General features: G+C 43.1%; 1 protein-coding gene across 1 annotated transcript in view; it reads left to right on the top strand.

The window, feature by feature from the left end:
* The window catches only part of SEC14L5 (SEC14 like lipid binding 5), a 106,165-nt gene extending 90,429 nt beyond the window's left edge, over nt 1-15,736 (top strand). Inside the window, exons 12-16 of the mRNA XM_069089855.1 lie at nt 671-805; nt 1,371-1,508; nt 1,955-2,182; nt 6,371-6,549; nt 10,228-15,736. Coding sequence (XP_068945956.1) covers nt 671-805; nt 1,371-1,508; nt 1,955-2,182; nt 6,371-6,549; nt 10,228-10,333 — 786 coding nt within the window. The 3' untranslated portion in view covers nt 10,334-15,736. The remainder of the gene's footprint in view (nt 1-670; nt 806-1,370; nt 1,509-1,954; nt 2,183-6,370; nt 6,550-10,227) is intronic.
* The last annotated feature ends 5,646 nt before the right edge of the window (nt 15,737-21,382 follow it).

A 21,382-nucleotide genomic window follows, 5' to 3' on the forward strand; every position in this document is an offset into this window, starting at 1 on the left:
GGAGAGAGTGAGTCTGTCGACTTCGTGCCTCACTTAAATCCAATTTATGCACAAATTGAAAGACAGCATTCCCCCCCTCCTCAAAAAAAGATATCAATAGAGCAAATGAGGAAGCAACTCTGGACACCATCCTGTAGGATCAGCGCTGGGTGGGCAGTGAGGACACCCTTTGGGGTAGAGATATGGCAATTTCAAGTATCCTGACAAAGATGAGAGGGTTGGAAAACAAAATCATGTTGCAATCTAACATTTTTTAGCAGTGATGTGCTGAGGGATAGATGTTGGGAGGTTGTTACCAGGTTCTCTCTTTATCCTCAACTCTATCCATACTTAGAGTAAGAGTAAGGCACATGCAGTTGTTAGGTCTAGCATCAGCTCCAGATCTAGGAGGGATAATATCCTAGGGAAGGCACTGTGAAATAGTGATGCTAGAAGGGTACAGGACTTGGAGGCAGAGATCTTGAATCCAAATCCTGGCTTCTCTACTTCTTCCCTGTGTGACCATGGGCACGTCACTTTGGTCCTCAGTTATATGAGGCAGGGTTAGACTAGATGGCAGCTATGGCCCCATACAGCTTTTAATCTATAATCCTCTCCTCTTTGGAAGCAATGTAAAACCCTGGAAGTGTGGAAAACCTCCACTCTCTTCTCTTCTCTCTTCACTTTTCAGGTGAGCCCTTTTATCAATGAGAACACCAGGCAGAAATTCCTCATCTACAGTGGCAGCAACTACCAGGGTCCTGGAGGACTTGTAGATTATCTGAATAAAGATGTGATTCCTGACTTCCTAGGAGGAGAATGTTTGGTGAGAATGGTTCTAGCATTGCTGAACTGTGGTACTTATGAGAGGGGTAGCGTTTGGGAATATAGCCTTTTGAGTATTGTTTCCTGGTTGTGAGATTTAATTCTAGAGTTGTAAGACTTGGGATTCTCTCGCAGGGCTACTAGGAGGGATGAGGAGGTAGGGCAGGGTTTCTTCAAGCCCCTTAGAAAGAGAGTGGTGTGGTGAGCCTGTCTTGTCTATTCCAGGATGTTTTCATCTCCCCAGATAGAATACGATAGCTGAATTCTAATCCTTGAAGAAAAGGTTGTAGGGGCCCAAGCTGCCTTTGGTCACTCTGAAGCTGAAAATTGAACTACCTTTAAGGTTTCTTTCAGTGAGCATCCTAAGGGTATAGAAATAGGTCCTAATGGAATTTGAGAGTGATCTGAAAGAGGTACAGAGGACTCTGTGTGTTGGTTGTAGGCAGGAGGATCATAGGGGAGAGGGGCATATAGTCCAGGGCACAGGGCATGCTCTGAGAAGTGCTTTCTGGGTAAGATGGAGGCACTGAGTTCTGATGCTGCTGAACTTGGTCTTTGTCTTCCAGTGCAATGTCCCTGAAGGGGGCATCATCCCAAAGGCCCTTTATCAGATTGAAGAGGATCAAGAGAATGCAGATAGGGTCCAACTATGGACTGAAACTGTTTACCAGTCTGCAAGTGTGTTCCAAGGGGCCCCCCATGAGGTACTCTCTTCTTTTCTTTGGTCTAGTGGACTTGATCAAAAAGACTCAGAAAGATGTACTCAGGGTGTGCTGGAACCAGCTCAAACTGGCTTAAGAGAACCAGTTGTTAAATTTTTGAAGTGAGCATTTATGTCTTAAAAATCTACAAACTTTGCAAATCAGGGCTTGATTTATTGTTTTGTTGATTGTCTACACTTAGGTATGGAAAAAATGTTAATAATGCAGATTAAATTTAAAAATATGTTCTGTGTGCATTTTCCCCCAAGAGAGCTGGTTGTTAAACATTTATCAGTACACCACTGATGTACCTACTTCCTTGGGGAGTCAGAAAGGTTGGACTATTATATAGCAAACCACTCCTGTTCTGGGGGTGGGGGGAAGGGGAAAGAGGAGAAGATGAAACTCTTCTTGTCCAGCTCCTTATACCTAACCTGTTTTATGTCTAGATAGCAGTGGAGATTCTGGAAGGTGAGTCAGTGATCACCTGGGACTTTGACATTCTGACAGGAGATGTGGTATTCAACCTCTTTCACTCCAAGCAAGCACCTGAACCAAGACCTAGGGAGCCCAGGACTGGGAGCAATGTGCAGCTCCTTGACCAAAGCTGGGTCCTGGGAGTGGATTACAGCCGTGTGGAGTCTCCACTGGTCTGCCGGGAAGGCGAGAGCATTCAGGTGAGATGTACTGTACCGTACTGTACCAGCTAAATAACTCGGGAGCTGCTATGGCTCTTGGGAACTCTTTGGCTCACTGGGATCCAAATCTTCCCAGGTCCTGATACTTTCCAAGCTGTGGCTCTCTTGCTCAGGAAAGTAAAGTGGCTTAGGTGTGGATGCTAACCTACCCTGGGAGTGAGGGGGCAGCAGCTGGAGTCACGCTTCTAACTTTGATTTCAAGTAGATGAAAAGTGTTTAGTCCCACTTTTCGATTTGTTGAAATCTCATCCTCCCATGTTAAGTGGAGAAAATTAATGACTGCCTAGACTTGCTACCAGAACCTCCCTTTGGTCTTTCTCTCTGGCTCTGTCCCAAACAGTGTGATACATTGCTGTGTTTCTCAGTGCCCCATTTCATTTGGTTAAATGACAAACAGCTTTGAGTGCACATGTGTCTACATGTTGCATATGGTGTATAAAAAAAGAATTAAGTACAACAGGAACTCACAGAGGCTTTTGGGAGCTGTCAGCATCTCCCTGGGATTAATAAATCCATCAACAGGCTTTGATGAAGCATCTGTGACGTACCAGTTACTGCTGTGCAAGGCACTGAGATGATCCAAAAGGAGATAGGCCCTGTCCTCAAAGAACTCGTGTTTTACTGAGAGGGCAGGAAATGTTCACGGCCCATCGTTGTGGTTGTTGGTGCTTTGTTCTCAAAGGGGACCGATGACATCAAGAGGGCGATGTTGCAACTTTCTAGGTCATTGGATTTAAGTGAGGCAGAGCTGTGCAAAGTCCTGTTCACAGTCTAGTTATGAAGGCAAAACCATTACACATAAAGCAACTAGGGGGCACCAGATTTGAAGCTAGGAGACTTGGGTTCGAATTCCTGGCTCTGCCACTTCATACCCGCGTGACCTTGGCCAAGTGTCTTTACCCTTCTAGGCCTTGGTTTTTTCATCTGTAAAATGGGGGCTAGACTAGATCTTCTTCAAGGTCTCTTCCAGCTTTACATCTGTTATCCTCATTAAGAGAGCAATTAAGTGCAAAATTGTGTGGTAATGACTGCAGGAGCTTAGAGAATTGAGAGCTAGAGTAGTTGATGAAAGCTTCCTGGAGGTGGAAAAACTTGAGCTGGGACTCAAAGCATGCATAGGATTTGGACCGAAGGAAATAAAGGGAGAGAGCATCTCTGGGTGAGAGAAGAGGAGGAGCCTGGGCATGGAGTCAGGAAAGAGTAGGGCCTATTTAGAAGGCAGTGGTGAGACTGCGGGGGTGTAGGTTTCCAGGAAAGCCTGGAAACGCGATCACAAGATTTGACCTTGATGTGAGAGACTAGAGGGAACCATTGTAGATTTTTGAGCAAGGGAGTTAATACACTAGAAGTGATATTTTAAGATGATTAATTTGGCATTAATTAATTGTTGTTGTTCAGTTGTGTCTGTTAGTGACCCCAGAGACCATAGCATGCCAGGCCCCCTTCTACCCTCCAATATTTCCTGAAGTCTGTCCAAGCTCATGTTCATTGCTTCCATGACACTATCCATCTCATCCTACGCCATCCCCTTTTCCTTTTCCTTCAACCTTTCCCAACATCAGGTTCTTTTCCAGTGAGTCCTGTTTTCTCATTATGTGGCTAAAGTATTTAAGTTTCAGTATTTGACCTTCTAGTAAATAGTCTGAATATTGGATTAATTAAGATAATTAATTTGAGATGATTTGTGTAGGGCAGGTCAGAATAGGGAGTCTGGAGGCAAATGGACCAAGACAGGAGGCAATTACAGTAACCAAAGGGTGATAGTAGTGGGAATGGTGAGCAAAGTATGACTCTGAAAGACATTCTAAAAGATGAAATGACACAATAAGGTGACTGGATGAAAGAATGAAGAAGAATGCATCAAATATGACTCCCAGTTCTTCAGTCTAAGAAGGTGATAGAAGTAGATTAGATGAGAAGAACAGCCATAGTTGCTGGGAATTGGAAGGAGCAGGGGAAGTTGACTTTAGGGCTTGTTGGGTCTGAGATGAGGGTAGGACATCTAAATGAAGATGCCTTAGAGAAAGGTGGTAAACAGATGAAGGGGACAGACCAGGAGGATTGTCTTTGGAAGTCATCAGCATAAGAACGTGTGAGTGAGTGAGCTCTTCTCACGTGTAGGCAAAGACAGAAAAGAAAAAAGGGTCAAGGACAGAGCTTTGGGTAGAAGGCGCACCCAGTTGTGGTTTAATTGCTTAGTCACGTCCAACTTATCATGACCCCATTTGGGGTTTTGTTGGCAAAGATACGGGAGTGGTTTGCCATTTTACAAATGAGGAAAATGAGGCAAACAGGGTTAAGTGACTTGCCCAGGGTCACATAGCTAAGTGTCTGAGGTTGGATTTGAGCTCAGGTCCTCCTGACTCCAGGGCTAGCACCCTGCACCACCTACCGCTCCAGAAGGATGATCCAATACAGGTGGACAAAAGAATTGTCAGAAGAGCAGGAAAGGGCAGAATCACAAAAGCCAAGAAAGGAAAGATTTTTAAGGAGTGGACGCTGAGTTACATCAAATGTGGATGGACAGATGGGAATGAAGATTGATCAATATGCCACCAGAGGAGGGTTGAAAGGACTCATCAGGAGGAAGAAGCCCATGCTGAGTTGGCTGGAGATACTCTGTTCAGAATGCCCTGGAATCTTCTTTAGTGGTACAATTGATAGTTCTGTGATAATCTTCAGCCCCAGAAATAACTTTGCCATTTTCTTTGGTTGGTAGTATTATAGTGGTGATGCTGCAGGGCTAAATTGGAACATAATTTGCCAAATGTTTAAAACACTTATGTACCTGGTACCTTCTTTTTGTTAAACCCCAGGCTAATTTTTAAAGGTGGTCTGTAGAATCCAGAGCATGTAAGTTATGCCAAGGCTTTTCACAGCTTAGCTCATGGTTATATAGTACCTTGTGACTTACAAAGCATTTTCCTAAGAGCGCCTCTGTGAGGTAGGTAGTGCATGTATTATCATCATTTTATAGATGAGGAAATGGAGGCTCAGAGATGTGAGGGACTTCTTCCGTGGTCAGACAGCTAGAAAGTGTCAGAACTAGGATTCAAGCCAAGGGCTCCAAGTCCATGTGACCTTTTCACTATCTCATTCAGTCTTTTAGAAACTGCTTGTTTTGACTTTTGGGAGATCTCAACTACCCCTAAGCATCAATCCATTCACAAGCATTTATTAAGCACCTTCTATGTACTGGGCACCATTCTAGGTTTTGGAGATGGTACAAAGACAAAAGTGAGGCATCTACCAGGGGTGGGTAACCTGTGACCTTAAGGCCACATGCGACCCTCTAGGTCCTCAAATGTGGCCCTTTGACTGAATCCAAACTTCACAGAACAAATCCCATTAATAAAAGGATTTGTTCTATAAAATTTGGATTCGGTCAAAGGGCTACACTTGGGGACCTCGAGGGCTACAGGTTCAAGGCCACAGGTTCCCCACCCCTGATAGACCCTTTCCTCAGGGAACTTATATTTCTCTGATGCGAAACAATAAATTCACATAAGTACAAAGGCACTTTGGTTATGGTGAGGCACTAAAAATTGAAAGAATTAGGATAGACTTCTTGAAGGACTTGGGCTGAGTCTTGAGTGGAGTTATGTGTTCCACGAGGTGGAGGTGATAAAGAGGTATTCCAAGAGGCAGAGAGGATTCTACCCAGGTGGGACAGGCTAGGTGAAGGCCTCTGGAGAAGGGACGTTGTGTATGGGGACAGGCTAGGTGAAGGCCTCTGGAGAAGGAACGTTGTTATGGGGACAGGCTAGGTGAAGGCCTCTGGAGAAGGGACATTGTGTATGGGGACAGGCTAGGTGAAGGCCTCTGGAGAAGGGACGTTGTGTATGGGGACAGGCTAGGTGAAGGCCTCTGGAGAAGGGACGTTGTGTATGGGGACAGGCTAGGTGAAGGCCTCTGGAGAAGGGACGTTGTGTATGGGGGAACCCCAAGTAATAACAACAAGTTTGCCTGCCGTCTGGAGCATGTATGGGAGAGCAATGTGTAACCAGTCTGGAAAGATGAGTTGGAATCAGACTCTGAGGGGCTCTAAATGCCAAATAATGGAGGGTGCATTTTGGGACCACAGATCTAGATGGAATCAGCTTGGGAGCTCTGTGAAGCAGTTGATTGGAGAGGAACCTAGCTGGCACACAACTCTCTCTATTTCAGGGCTCCCACGTGACTCGTTGGCCAGGTTTCTACCTGCTTCAGTGGAAGATGGCCACTCCTTTAGCCTGTGCAGCCAGCAGCCTCACTCGAGTGGATGATGCCGTGACATCTGTGCAGAGCCCCGGTCACAAGTGCAAGCTCCTATACTACTATGAGGTCCTTGCATCTGTAGACTTCAGGTAGGAACCATGGGATCAGGTCATCTGGGAAGGGAGGGCATGTAGCTGAGGAAGACGAAGTTGATTAGAATCATCGCCATAATAAATCACATTCAAAAATTGCTTAAGGTTTATAAAGTGCTTTACACTCATTATCTTATTTGATCCTCACAACAGTCCTGTGTGACAGATACTATTATTATCATTCCCATTCAATAGAGGGACATATTGAGGCTCAGAGATATTTAATGATTTTCTCAAGGTCATACTCTTAATAAGTGTCATATAGTTAGTAAGTATTTGAGGCCCAAACTGAGGTCTTCCTGCCTCCAAGTCTAAGTTGATAAGCCCCTACCTGAAGTCAGGACCTTTTTTTTAAAAAAGGTTTTGATGAAGGTGTTAGAAAAAATGATTAGCAATAACTGGCAGATAGACATAGTGATCATGTTCTGAGATTTATGACCAGAGATGATAGATCTAGGGAAAAGAGGGTGTATTAGGGCAGCCAGGTGGCACTGGCACTGGAGTCAGGAGGACCTGAGTTCAAATCCAGCCTCAGACACTTGACACACTTACTAGCCTTGTGACCTTGGACAAGTCGCTTAACCCCAATTACCCTGCCTTCCCCTCTCCAAAAAGACAAAAAAAAAAGAAAAAGAAAAAAGTGTATCAGGAAATTGAAGTAAGAAATTTTGGCTTAGCCTGTGAGCATCATGAACCTTCTTATTTGTGGAAGAAACATGAGAGAGAAGTAGACCACTCAGCAGAGCAAGGCATTTTGGCAAAATTCAACAATTATTTCTTCAAAACATTTCTTCAATGCCTTCTATGTGCAAGCACTGTGGAAACATTGATGCTACAGAGGAAAAAAAAAGCAACATACCCCCCTGCCCTTGAGTAGCATTATAATTTATTAGGGAGGGGAAGAACATGTAAATAGATAACTTTTTTTTTTTATATGGAGTGTGATGGGGACAAGAGAGATCCAGAGAGAGTTCTAGAAAACTTTCAGTGTAGAGAAAACACTTTGAATTGGAGGGAAGTAAGGAAGGCTTCACGGAGGAAGTGACAATTGGGCTGAGGCTAGAAGGAAGAGAAGGATCTCAGTAGGCAGAGATAAGGAGGGAGTATATCCCATGGAGAATGTGACTTTCATGCATACACAAAGGCAGGAGATAGAATAAGGCTGAGAACTATCTAGTCCTCGTTTTGGCTGGGATGTTAGAGTACATGAAGGGAAATGATGTGGAACAAAGATGGAGCGACAGACTGGAGTCAGATTGTACAGGACCTTCAGAACTCAGTGAAGGGTTTTGTGTTCTTCCCCGTCAGCCCTGGAGAGCCAGCTGAGGGTTGTTGAATAGAGGCCTGACATAGTTAGACCTTCATTAGGACAGTTACTTTTGCAGCTGTGTGAAGGATGCATGATGGGGGAACAGACTGAAGACAGGAAACCAACTGAGATGTATTGTCATGATTCAGGCAGAAGGTGATGAGGCCAGGGTGGCAGAGCAGAGAGAGGGATGGGCATGAGAGAGATGGTGGTAGAACTGACTGGATTTGGTACCTGATTTCTTTTGAGGGAGGAGGGAGAGAAGGCAAATAGGATACTCAGGTTATGAGCCAGAATTAAATTCACTTCAAGAAGCATTTATTAAATCCCTAGTATTTCCAGGTGAGGTGCTGTGTGTGGAAGATAAAGAGACAAACAAAAAAAACTCTCCCTGTCCTCAGGTAGTTTACATTCTGTTTGAGGAAGGGTAATGCCATAAGCAAAATAGATAAGTTGGGAGGAGATGCAGGTTTAGAGGTAAGATGGAAATTCAGTTTAAGATATAGGAGCATAAATTTAGGACTGGAAAGGATCTCAGAAGAAAAGCCAAGTCAAGAAGCATTGATTAAGCCCTTATTATGTGCCAGGCATTGTGCTTGGAGGCTGTTCCCTTCATTTTACAGATGAGGAGATTGAGTTCCAGAGAAGTCCAGTGACTTGTCCATGGTCACTGAAATAAGCAGAAGAGTCAAGATTTGAGCCCAGGCCCTCTAAATTCAAGTTACATGTTCTATTCACTGAGTTGGAAGTACTAGGTAGGACCTGTCAGTGGAGAGATCCATCATTTAGGGTTAGAAGATGTGAGTCAGGAGATGTGAGACTAGAGCTCAGGGGAGAAATGGGGATTTCCTTACCCCCTTCTTGATAGGTTCTGTGCTTGATTCTTCTTTATCCTCTTCCCCTCCCCCCCATAGATACAGGTAATATTTTTAGTGCTATACAATGAAAGGATTCAAACTTCACTGCCTCCTTTTTCATTTGTTTTTTTAATTAGCAAGCATTTATCATCTCTCCCTCCCACTTCCATCCCCAGTTGAAAAAGAAAAAATCAAAATCCCTATAACAGATGTACATGTCAAATAAGCAAACAGAAATTCCCACATTGACCAAATAGGTCTCATTTTGTGTATTCACTACTTCTTTACCTTCTAAATTTACAGTAGAGACTGCCTTAAAACAAACCCCAGCAAAAAACACTTCCCCCTAAACAATCAGCCTTTCAATCATGAATACAAAAGAACTCGCCTAAGGAAAAAAAAATTAATGATTTTAAAATGTCCTCCACAAAGACTTCTGAGGAAATGATCCATTGGGGAACATCCGGAGCACTGTTTAAAGGCTGGTCCTAATACCCATCCTCTAGCTTTGTTGATTCTCTGTAGAGAAAATCCCCAGAGGGAGCTTCTGAGGCAGGCACTCTCCCTTTGGGGATATTACCTGTACCCATTAACTCCAGCATGGAACGTTCTGGGAGTGGAGACGGGGGAGGCTTCCTTATGCATGGATGATTCGCAAGGCCACATCACAGTGTCGTTTGGGTTGTTGTAATGGAGCAGTCAGTGTTCGAAGCTTGGCATAGATTGTACTCCTTGCTTGTACTTTCTGGTCGAGCAGTCTAGAATCTAAAATCATTGCTCTTACTCTTTATTAATTTATTTTTTATTTTTTTTGCCTTTTGGAGGGCTACTGGGGTTAAGTAACTTGCCCAAGGTCACACAGCTAGCTTTTTTGTGTGGGTGTTGAGTGTCTGAGGACGGATCCGAACTCGGGTCCCCCTGACTCCGGGCCAGTGCTTCACTCACGGCGCCACCAGCCGCCCCTCTTTATTAATTTCTTAGCAATATGCGTCTCCCAGCATCTGTTCTTATTATTTTCATTTGCTTTTCCTCTTGCTACTTGGTATGGGGACAGTTGTGGTTCTCAGCCATGTTAAAGGTATTCTGGAGCCTCATTTCCAACAATAAGGTTTTTCCCTCTACTGGCATGCCTTCATTCATTCAGCAAGCATTTATTTGCTCATCTACTAGGTGCCAGGCACTATGCTAGGTGATGGGGACCCAAGGACAAAGATGAAACAATCCCTGCCTTGAAGGAGTTGACACAGTGAGGAAGAGTATGAACACAGAAAAGTGATAACAAAAAATATTCCATAATATGCCAAGTAATTACTGGCACATGAAGGGATTAGGAAAGACTTCAGGGGGAGGGGGAGGTGACATGTAAGCTGAACTTTGAAGGAAGCTAGGGACTCTTCCAGGCATGGGGGTGATAACTCATTCAAAGACACAGAGAGAGGAGATGTCTTGGGCACGGGGCCCACGTGACTGTGAAGATGTAATGAGTAGCTCTGGGCTCTTCCTTCCCAGGGGATCCATGTCCAGTCTGGAGTCCTGTACCAGTGGTTTCTCACAGCTCAGTGCCACTACAACTTCTTCCAACCAGTCTCAGAGTGGCTCCCTCATCTCCAGATAGCCGGGTCTGAGCCATGTTGGGGATCCTGCTGTACTCCGGCGCCTGGAAGTGTCCAGAGCCAGAAATCCTGCCTAAGCTGAGGGCCAAGACCATAAGGACTGGTAGCCTGGGTTCAGAAACTGCCAGAGTTGGTAGCTCTCTGGAGTCTACCATGATAATCAGCTCATATTTTGGTTTTATAGCAGGTGCATCTGAGTTTGTGGCAGATGCCTCCTTAACGAGACTTAACAGTTCTAACTTGGCCCCTTCCTCACCCCCCAAACCTAGACCTGTGAGTTCATCAGGGTAGGGAGCTCCTAGTATGGAGACTTCCTCCACTGATGCACATCACCGGAGGCATCGAGACTTCCTCCACTGATGCACATCACCGGAGGCGTCGAGAAGTTAGGCGACTTGCCACGAACACACACCTAGCACACGTCAGAGGCAGGACTTCAGCACAGATCTTCCTGACCATGAGGCCGCTGTCCTCTTTCCGCCACCCCATGCTGCTTCTCATTCCCATGTGCACACTATTATATCTGAAGTCAATGGCCATTTCCCCAGGCCCAGCCTTCCAGTGGCAAGTTTGAGATTAGTTCTGTGAAGATGGGTCTGATGGGGGGTATCATCCTTTGTATTAAGGGTAACATTTGGGAGGCCAGGGTGGTTTTGTTGTGAACCCAGGAGTTCTTATCTTCTCTAGAATAAAACCAAGTGTTCTTGGACTCCCAAACTGAAATATGGCACCAGCTCTGATCTGATCCTAGAATGGGCTCTAGAGCTCATCTGGTCTTCTGAGGGTCCCTAAGAGATAATTTCTGAACCAGAGAGAAATCATCTCCTTCCTCCAGGAGGTACCAGAAGGGGCCTTGGGGTCATGGGGTGGGTATGGATGAGGATAAGATTGGAGAGAATATAGTATTTATTTAGCCATCAGGACTTGTTCACAGGAAGATAAGTGTCTCCTCTAGAGCCATAGCCTTAAGTGAGCCTTTTCCAAGTGGTGGGATATGTAACCATCAGAATTGTACAGACTGCAAATATATCCACCTCGATGTAGGAACTGCATTTTGGGGCATGGAGCAAGAGGACTTCCACACTAATTCAAAACCTGGAGAAGAAGGGGAACTGTCTGTCCTTCCTCGAGCATCCTTTCTCCCACCGGTCCTGCACAGAACCGGGCTGCCCAGTGATCCCTGGGCCTCTGAAGATAAGTACTTGTTGGCTCTTCTCTTTCCTTCTCAGGTATATGAGCAATAAGTTGTGTCAAAGGGCTATCGAAAAGCAGATCGCCTTTTCCCGAAATACTTAAGGTACATTTTTGTACTTCAGAGCCTACCTCTCTTGGAGAGCTGCTCTGTGTGTGTGTGTGTGTGTGTGTGTGTACTTGTATGTGTGTGGGATTGGAGGGAAAAGGTTCTAAAACTTTTTAATCCCAAGATTTATTTATTATTGAGAATGAACTGCATGTTGTAAAATATATTTGAACATATTTATTTCTATTTTGACTAAAAACTATTAAGTTATGGACATACCTATCTTTTGGAATAAGCTGACTTTTTAAAAAACTTCACACAATTCTGAAAAGCTAATATAACACTCAGGAGGATTAGGTCTCTGTTTCTAACTCCATTCTCCTCAAGGAGCAAAAGGACTATTTAGTACTTGCTCCTTCTGCTAAGACACACCCTTGCTTCTTCATGGCTTGTGAGACCAGAGACATGGATCCATTTCTGCAAGCCCTGCATGAGGTATTGTGTCATGGCAGAACATAAAAGGGGAGCATTTTATTTTTTTGCAATACCAGAGACAGTCTTAATGTGTGAAAGTTGAATGATCCAATCAGACAAAGATTCCTTGAGTGTGAATGGATGAGTAAAATCCTTCTTTAAATGAGATTGTAAATACTTTGTGACAAGGCAGGAGGAGAGGGCAAGGAGGTAAGGAGAATGTGTTTTTGGAATTAGGGCCCAAAGACTCTCTTCAGGTCTACTTCATTGTTTGGTTTTGGCTCTGTACTCCAGAGAAGTATGTTTGACACAGAGAATTCAGGCTACCTCTACCTTGTTCCTCTTCTTGAGGATAGCCAATGGGAACTGTAAGGGTGGGAGGGCCTGGATGGCACAGCTGGTGCTTCCCATCCATGCCAGGGGCTCTCCAAGGCCAATACCCACAATCTGATCACAACTGGTGGGCACATCCTTTTACTTCGGGGTAATTACAATATCAAAGCTCAGGGGCTGCTTAGATAAAAGAATCCCAGACTTCTGCTTTCTAAGACTGCTCTTGCCTTGAGGCCCAGAGAGGGGCTGGGAACAGTCCTTGGATTGAACTTTTTTTGGGCCATCTTGTTCACTGGCCCAGTGAAGTCAGGGCTAAAGACACTAAAGGAACCTGTTCTTAAAAGCACTTTGTATTTCTAACACTTTGCACTTCTAATGCTTTTCATCCAAAGATTAGATGGCATTCCTCCAGTGTACTCAGCACTTTGTTCCTGAGACAAGGATGTGCTGAGACACAGAGCACCAGAGCATTGGGTCCTGAGAAAGCCAGGAACTCAGGAACTAGTATAATGTTTTTTGTGGGATTTTTAATTATGAGAAATACTGTAATATCTTGGCCAGGTGTCTCATTCCTCTCTCCCTGCTTTAGATATCTTTAATCCCCTCTCCTTTTTCTATCTAGCAGGAAAGCCAAGATATTTTTTCTTCCTCTAGTTAAGAGAACATTTCTTCCCGTAAACTACTCAGAGTGGAAACTGGGCAAGAGTTACCTTTATTAGTGTTTTGTCAGGATTCCCCCCCCCACACACACTTTCTTGAGAATCTCCTTCTTTTGAGAGCCAGGCATTCATTGCTTCTAGAATCTTATCAGCCTAAAGGTATAGCTGTGAAAGGCAAATTCCCACCTGCATAAATCTAAACTATGTTGGGGATTCCTAGTCTCAGACCAGAATCTACTTGTTTTAGAGACAGCCCAAAGGAGATGGATCTTGTGAGCTCTGGTTAGCATGTAGACAGGTATCTGACTACATTTTTCTGAAAAAAGCTTTATTTTCCCAGAACAATAAAATTATAGTTAAGGTCAGAGAGTTACTCTTTGGCTGCCTGCAAAAGGATTCCTTTCCACTGGGCTGTGACAGCACAGGTAAATCGCAGGTATTATAGCCTACCTATTCTTTTGCTTTATAGGAATCAGAGGCTCACTTCCTATTTACTATGGAACTAGGGTAGAAAAGTTCTGTTACCAGTCTGACAGTGGCAACTGTACTCTGCTACTTCTAATTACTTTGCTAAAATACAGTATGTGCTTAACTTGATTGAAAATATTTTCTCATTTCTTTTTATCTTTGGGTGGGTGACTAGCTTGGTGTAATGGAAAGAACATTTTGACCTCAGGGACATCACTTATTCTGCTGAGGCCTCAGGTTATTCTTCTGAAAATGAGGGAGTTAGATTACATGATCTCTGGATTTTTTTTTTTTTTTTGGCTCTAAATCCTATGAGGTAAAAAGATTTTGTGATTAAAAGATTTTTTTCCTCTTGAAAAGTGAACCTGTCTCAGAAAAGTTATAGGACAGTTTTTTGGGGGGGGCAGTGAGGGCCAAGAACAAAGCTCAGTGACTCAAGGGCATTTGATGCTGGCTTGCTAACGAGCTGTAATTTGTTAGACTTCGATATGTTGATCTCTGCTGGAAGGGACCTACCCACTTCCTGGAACTTCATTTTACTGGATAAATCCCATGAGCTCTCTGTGTGTGAAGGCAGAGCTAGCTCCCTTGTGTTTTCTTGAAGCTGGGGAAGAACTTACTAGAACTGGAAGGAAGAGCCCTCTTCCTTCTGTGGCTGGTCTAAGCACACACTTTTTGGGGCCTTCATTCTTCAACAGCTTCCATGGGTGCCACGCGGTGTGATGTTGCAAATGTTGTCACCCTGATTTTATGGAAGTTTTAGTTATGACTGGCAAGAGTTAGAGGGTAAAAGGTAGATGTGACAGTGTACTAGGTAGGGGTCAGAGTAGACAACTTTAAAGGAAACTTATTCAACAAATGCTTAGTAAGTGCCAGGTACTATCCTAGGCAACCAGAACAATAGTCCGTACTGTCAAAAAGCTTACATTCAAATGGGGGAGGGGAGGAACAGGAAGACAACATTATACAAAAAAGTAAATACAAAATAAAAATAGTAATATTTTTTTTTTGGCAGGGATGGACATGGGCAGTTGAGGGCATTAGGACTGATCTTGTTTGTGACGTAGTACTTTCACTTAGCCTTGAAGGAAGTGAGGGATTCTGCAAAGCAGAGAGGAGGAAAAGGAACTGTATTCCAAGCATGAAAAAAATGGCCTTTGCAAATCCATAGAAACAAGAGGGCTCCCTTCCAAGATTTCACAGTTTTATGAATAATGTGCATGAGATAAGTTGTAAATGTTTATGTGACGAGTAATACCTCTACTGCAAATAGAATTGTCAAGTTATTCTATGCTCTAATTACAAATCTGGGCATGATAAAACTCCACAGAGTTGTTTTGGGCTTTGTTTTACATCTGGTTAGCAGGATAGAGGGCAACTCTCACACCTTCAAAACTGAGATTCCATAGGAACAAAGCCATCACTGACTAGTTCTCTCCCATGTGTAAACTGCTTAATAATGATAGCTGATGATTTTTTTTTCCTAGAAAGGTATTGAAGTTTTCTAGAACTGTTTTCCACCCATTTTCTCCACCCTTACCCCATCACTATGAATCTGAGCTCTGCAAATGAATGAATCTAAAATGCACCAATGTACTGGAATATTCCACTGGGAGCAGAGAGGAATTATGATGTCATTGCTTTAAAAAAACAAATCAGGTAGGTCTCTGGTAGGCAGGAAACTGTCAGATTGTGTGCCAGACATAAATTCTAGGACTTGAGGGTGTATCCTTGATCTAGCAGAGTGTATAGCTATGATATACCCCAGACCGAATTTTCAGTGCTGGGAGAGTATCCCTCAGCCTACTGGAATGTTATAGCTGCAAGAGTGATGTTCACCAAAGAAGGCTCTAACGTTAAGAATGGAAATTTAAAAGTCCCACCCAATTTTGCTTGGAATATTGCCCTGGTTGCTCTGCATGTGGTTTCTTCTAAGCTCTTGGAATGTTGACCCTAACATTGTACCTGTACCCAAGTTTAGAGAATAAGAGTATTTTCTGAGTATAAAGACCTGGCATCATTATTGCATGTCTAACCCATCCCCCTTTCCCTAATATTCATGGCAAAATGTTTTGGGGTAGCCCAGTGGATCAGGTAGATTGATTAACACAAAATAAAATGTCTTATATAAAAATGTTCATTATGATGTGAGCACCTGATATGTGGAGATCCTATGTTGACAAGATCAATGTTTACATTTCCATAAGAATTGATTAAAATTTTAAACACTGTTTTGGCTCCTTTTCTTCCTTGACAAATGCATTTTATTTTTGGCTATGTCTGTAATTTCATTGATAGAGGGAAATGCCCTCTATTTATACATATCACCTCAGAGAGCCCTGAGGGGTGACATGTTTTGTCTGGATTCACAAAGTCAGGACCCATTAGAGGTAGCTCTTAAATGTATATCTTCTTGACTCTGAGGCCAGCTTTCAGCAAGGGCATTCCCAATAAGAAATGGTTCTGTGAGATACTTCCTGGATCATTCAAAGGGCACTATGCTGGTACAATCTGTTTTTGAAAACTCATTGTGACTTTGATCTTACTGGTCTTCCTTCTCATTTCCAGTGATACCCCAGTTCACCTTATTTCATCAAGAGATGTTAGATATAGATTTTAAGGGGCTCATGGGATAGTGGGCTTTTGTACCTGAGGATGAGATAAATAGATAGTATCATGGAAACAACAACCCTGACCTTGGACAGACTCTGAGAGATAGTGAAGGATACAAGGGCCTGGTGTTTTATGATCTATAGGGTCACAAAGAGGCAGACATGACTGAATGATTGAACAACAGCCTGATTTCTTGAACAGGGACTTTGCGCAGTGGGGACATGCCTGTGTTTGTGAGTAAGGGAAATAGCCTCTGAGACTTATCTACCTTCTGCTTTGAGCTGTGACCACTTAAGGAGTGGTCTTCGCTGCTTCCCCTCTCCTTTAGGCAGACACAATGGCTATAGGTCTCCCTCTTTGGCTAAGGGCTACAGTGACTCAAAATTTCAGCATCCAGCACTGAAGCCACTGTACTTTAGGTGTAAGAGTTATTGGCTTCTTTCAGGTGGGGAGAGTGTGAATGTGAAGAGAACATAAGGGAATTTTGTTGTTCAGTTGTTTTCAGTTAGGTCTGACTCTTCGTGACCCCATTTGGGGTTTTCTTGGCAAAGATACTGGAGTGGTTTACCATTTCTTTCTCTAGTTCATTTTAAAGATGAGGTAACTGAGGCAAAGAGGATTAAATCACTTACCCAGGGTCACACAGCTAGTATTTGAGGCCGGATTTGAACTGCGATCTTCCAGACTCTAGGGCTGGCACTTAATCCACTGCACCACCTAGTTGTCCATACTTAAGGGAATAACTCCTTAAAAATATGGGAGGTAGAGTTCAGAGGACAGGCTTCTAGAGTTCATCTTTCCAGTCATTTGGGACCTTGGGGGAAAACTGGACTTTTCTGGATAAACTTCAGGCAGCCTCAAAGTAAAAAACATAAGAGAAGATAGGGGTTATGGATGTGACTAAAGGTAAGAAAAGAGTCGGCCAAACTCCCCAGGTAACTAACCTCACAATAACCAAAGCCCTATTAATAACTATTGCCAAGTCTGCTTATCCACACAGAACAGCACCAGCCAGTCCTCCTTGTCACGTCCCATAGCTGACAAAACTGCTATCACTTACAAACTTCCTAAAGGAGTCTAGGGGAAAGTGCCCATTTTTATTTTCTGAAGGTAGGGTAAACTTAATTCTGGGTCCCAATTTATAACTTACTGAGGTTCAAGCAAAGAGACACATAATAGAGTTATGATTTGGTCCAGCCGTTCTAGAAAACAATTTGTAACTATACTCCCCAAATTTACTAAACTATGTTTATCCATTGACAAAGTGATATCATTACTAGGCCTGTGCCCACAGAGATCAAATAAAGGAGGAAAGGGTCTGTAAATACACAAGAATCTGAATAGCAGCTCTTTTTGTGGTGGCAAAGAAGTGGAAACTAAGGACATGCCCATCAAATAGGGAGTGACTGAACAAATCATGGTATGTGAATGCAATGGAATACTATTGTGCTGTAAGGAATGATGAAAAGGATTATTTCAGAGAAACCTGGGAAGGTTTATATAGAGTGAGGCGGAATGAAGAGAGCAGAACCAGGAGAACAATTTATATTGCAACATCAATATTGTATAAATAAATAATTTTGAAAGACTTAAGCACTCTAATCTATGCAAAGCTTAATCATTATTCCAGAGGACTGATGATGAAGAATTCTACTCACCTTCTGGCAGAGAGGTGATGGACTAATAAGCAGAATGAGCCACCTTTATTTTTGGACATGGCCAGTATAGGTATTGGTTTTGCCTGACTATGCTTACTTATTACAAGGGTTGTATTTTAATTTTGACTTTTTTTCCCATGGTGGGTGGTGGGGATGGGGAGATCTGGAAGTAGAAAAAACAAATGCTTTTTTGAAAAAAATAAAATTTAACTGTAAAAAAATTGCTATCACGAGTCTTCTCTCCAAGTCTCCACTGTTGACATGCCCAGCTCTTGTACCAGCTGGATTGTGTTTAGCATCTCCTCCTCAAACAGGTAGGTGGGAATAGCCTTCACCCTCACACAGTTGGAGAATAAATATTTTTTCCATCAGTCGTGGCAATCACTTCTCCAGAGGGAACAGATAGTAGGTCAACTGTTGGATGGGGTTTCAACCCCAATTCAGGCTACTAGTGTTATCCTTCCATTTTAGGAAAACATCGCATTGGCAAAGGCAATGATGAGTTGCAACTTAAAGCTCTCTGGAGCCATATTTTTTTCTCACTCTGGAAAAGGACAGAGATATCTTGGGGCAGGAGACAGACAAGATGTGATCCTAAGGATGTCCTTATCAGTTTTTGTCCTCCTTTTCAGGAGTGATTTATGCACCATAGCTCAATTCTCTCCCTAACCATAGTGGAGCCCTTCTCTGTACAAGTGAAGCATATTACCCAGTTCCCTTTGTCCCTTGGGTCCATTGTTACAAATCCTGAATGGGGCATTCTGCAGCCTCCTAGGCAATATCCCATATTCATGTAAAAGAAGGTACCTTTTGGCAAGAAGTGATCGTTAATTGATGAAATTATGAGATGGGGGCAGGCACGCTTGCTTCTTTGTATACTCACTGGGAGAGACCACAAATGGTCAGTGGGAAATGGGGTAGCAATCACCCTCTAATTTAACACAGAAGGCATCAGGGCAAAAAGCCCATAAAGGCAGAGACAAGCGGTGAAAGAGACGCTTGGGCAGACTGTGTGGCTCCGGATGAGGGAACAGGATGTCGAAGAAAGGCAGAGTGAGGCAGAGGATATCACTCACATAGCCATGGATTACCATGGGGAGTCCTAGGCAGCATGGCCCTGATGGAGATGGAGATGGAATACTGTGGGGGGGGGGGTGCTGGGGAGGAGTTTGAGGTCTCATTATTACAGCTTTCTTGGGGGAAAACAGAACAGATCCTATCTGTGCCACCTTGGGGTAAGGGCACTAACATAGTCAAATCCCAAAGTTATCAGTGAAACTTCAAAATTACATCTCAAAGTTATCAGGACCTTTTGAATGTTCTGCTGCTCTGGAGATCTGAGTTTTGTCGGGAATTGACATCATACTTACATATTTTACATACAACTCATATCCATAGAACCAAAAGGTCCTGACAGCAGTACCTCGATGGCTTCTGCTGATTCACCACATATTATCAGGATGTGAATTTTGTAATACAGTTTTTAAATTCTGCTCCTTTGATCTTTGGGACAGTTTGTACATGACTTCAGGTTCTCCTTTGCAATTTTATTTCCTGCTATTGTTCCTTTATACTGGCTACTTATAAACTTATCATAATGACTAGAAGGGTGTGGTGGTGGTCAGGAAGAGCAGAATAAGATATTTTAACTCATGGGGATACTAAACAGTGAGCAGCCAGGGCTGTCTTTTTTTTTTTTTTTTTGGAGTGGGGAAGGCAAGGTAATTGGGGTTAAGTGACTTGTCCAAGGTCACACAGCTAGTTGTGTCAAGTGTCTGAGGAAAGATTTGAACTAAGGTCCTTCTGACTTCAGGGCTGGTGCTCTATTCACTGCACCACCTAGCTGTCCCCCCCCCCATCCCCCAGGGTTGTCTTTTCTACTGTCATATGACTGCTTGAAGTGCAATGCCAGATCCTCCAAGCTGCAGTATTGGGAAGCTACACAGTTGTGATATCTTAGTTGTGTTAGGTGTCCAGACACTGTTCCTTTGGAACCATTTCCAGGATCTGGGAAACAGATGAAGTGGTATTTGATGTGCCTTAGACTGAAGTGGGGATTGGCAGGCAGTGGCCAGCTAAGTCAGAGTCCTGACCATGATACAAAGATATGTATAAGGAGGGAGGTATATAAAGACTGCTGTCCCCTCCACCACCAGGAAAAAGTAACTTTCATTCTCATAGGTCTAGTCTTAAAGCTTAATAGCTGCCTCTAAGGTTCCGTTCAGTTCTAAAACTTATGATCTTATGACTTACAGCATACCTGTATTGGAAATGGAGTGCCCATAAGTTGGAAAATGGCTGAACAAATCACAGTCTATAAATGCAATGGCATACTATTGTGCTATAAGAAATGATCAGAGAAACCTGGAAAGACTTCTATAGACTGATGCAGAATAAAGAGTAGAATCAGGAGAACAATTTATCATCATCATTTATCAACATCAGTATTGCATAAATGAACAATTTTGAAAGACCAAGAATTCTGATCAATGCAAAAGCTCAATCATTATTTCCAAGGACTGATGATGAAGAATTCTACCCACCTTCTGGGCCAATGAGACACCTGATTTTTTTTTGGTGGTTCTTTTTTTTAACATGGCCGATATGGGTATTGGTTTTGCCTGACTATACTTCCTTGTCAGAAGGGTTGTGTTTTCATTTTGAGAGGGAGAACTGAGGGGGCGGGGGTGGGGAGAAATTATGAGGGTATACTGCAAGTCATAGAGTTGTAGATATAGAACTGAATGAACCCTTAGAGTCTGTCAAGTCAACCTCTTATTTGAAAGATGAGGAAATTAAGAGCCATTAAGAGTAGAGCCATTAAGTGACTTGTCTAGGGTGACATAGCCAGTAAGTGTCTGAGGCTAGAGTTGCATGAATTTTCTTTGGGTTCACTGACTAGCCACTGCCAATAAGCCAGCACAGAAGACAGAGATAGGAAAACTTAATTTATTCACTCAGAGCTAGATACTCTCTGACAGTAGTTGATAGTCATTTATGTCTCTAATAATCTGGCTAATATTTATACTATTGTACCATTGTACTGTTCACATAATGTGAAGCAAAGAGGGTGCTTGTTACAAAGCAGCTTGGTCACATAGAGGGCAAAGAATACTTGTTACAACAAAAGAGGATGCTTATCAGTTATTCCAAAAGAAGGAATGAGTCTTTGTGAGCACTGAAGTCATCCTTTGCAATAATAAAAGCCTTTTGTAGGGGGCGGCCAGGTAGCACAGCGAGTAAGAGCACCGGCTCCAGTGTCAGGATGACCTGGATCAAATCTGGGCTCAAACACTTAGCACTACACCCAGAAATAACTGGCCGTGTAACCTTGAGCAAGTTACTTAACCCCGATTGCTTTAAAAAAAAAAAAAAAAACCTTTTGTAGGCTGAAAGGAGATCCTGAAGAAAGCAAGCATCATTGCAAGTTGATCTTGCAGTAAATGATGAAGCAATTCACAGCAAAATGGTGACTACAGAACAAAATGGAGGTAGTTGTAACAACTGTTAAGAACCCTCTTAGCTCTTAAAAATTCATTTTTAACACAATTTTGAACTCATCTTCTTTATTCCTGGCCCATAGCTCTGCAGATTACAGCACTGGCT

This window comes from Petaurus breviceps, unplaced genomic scaffold (genome assembly GCF_028583685.1).
Source record: "Petaurus breviceps papuanus isolate PSGF00001 unplaced genomic scaffold, PetGlider_PUasm1.0 120, whole genome shotgun sequence".
NCBI classification, from domain to species: Eukaryota; Metazoa; Chordata; class Mammalia; order Diprotodontia; family Petauridae; genus Petaurus; species Petaurus breviceps.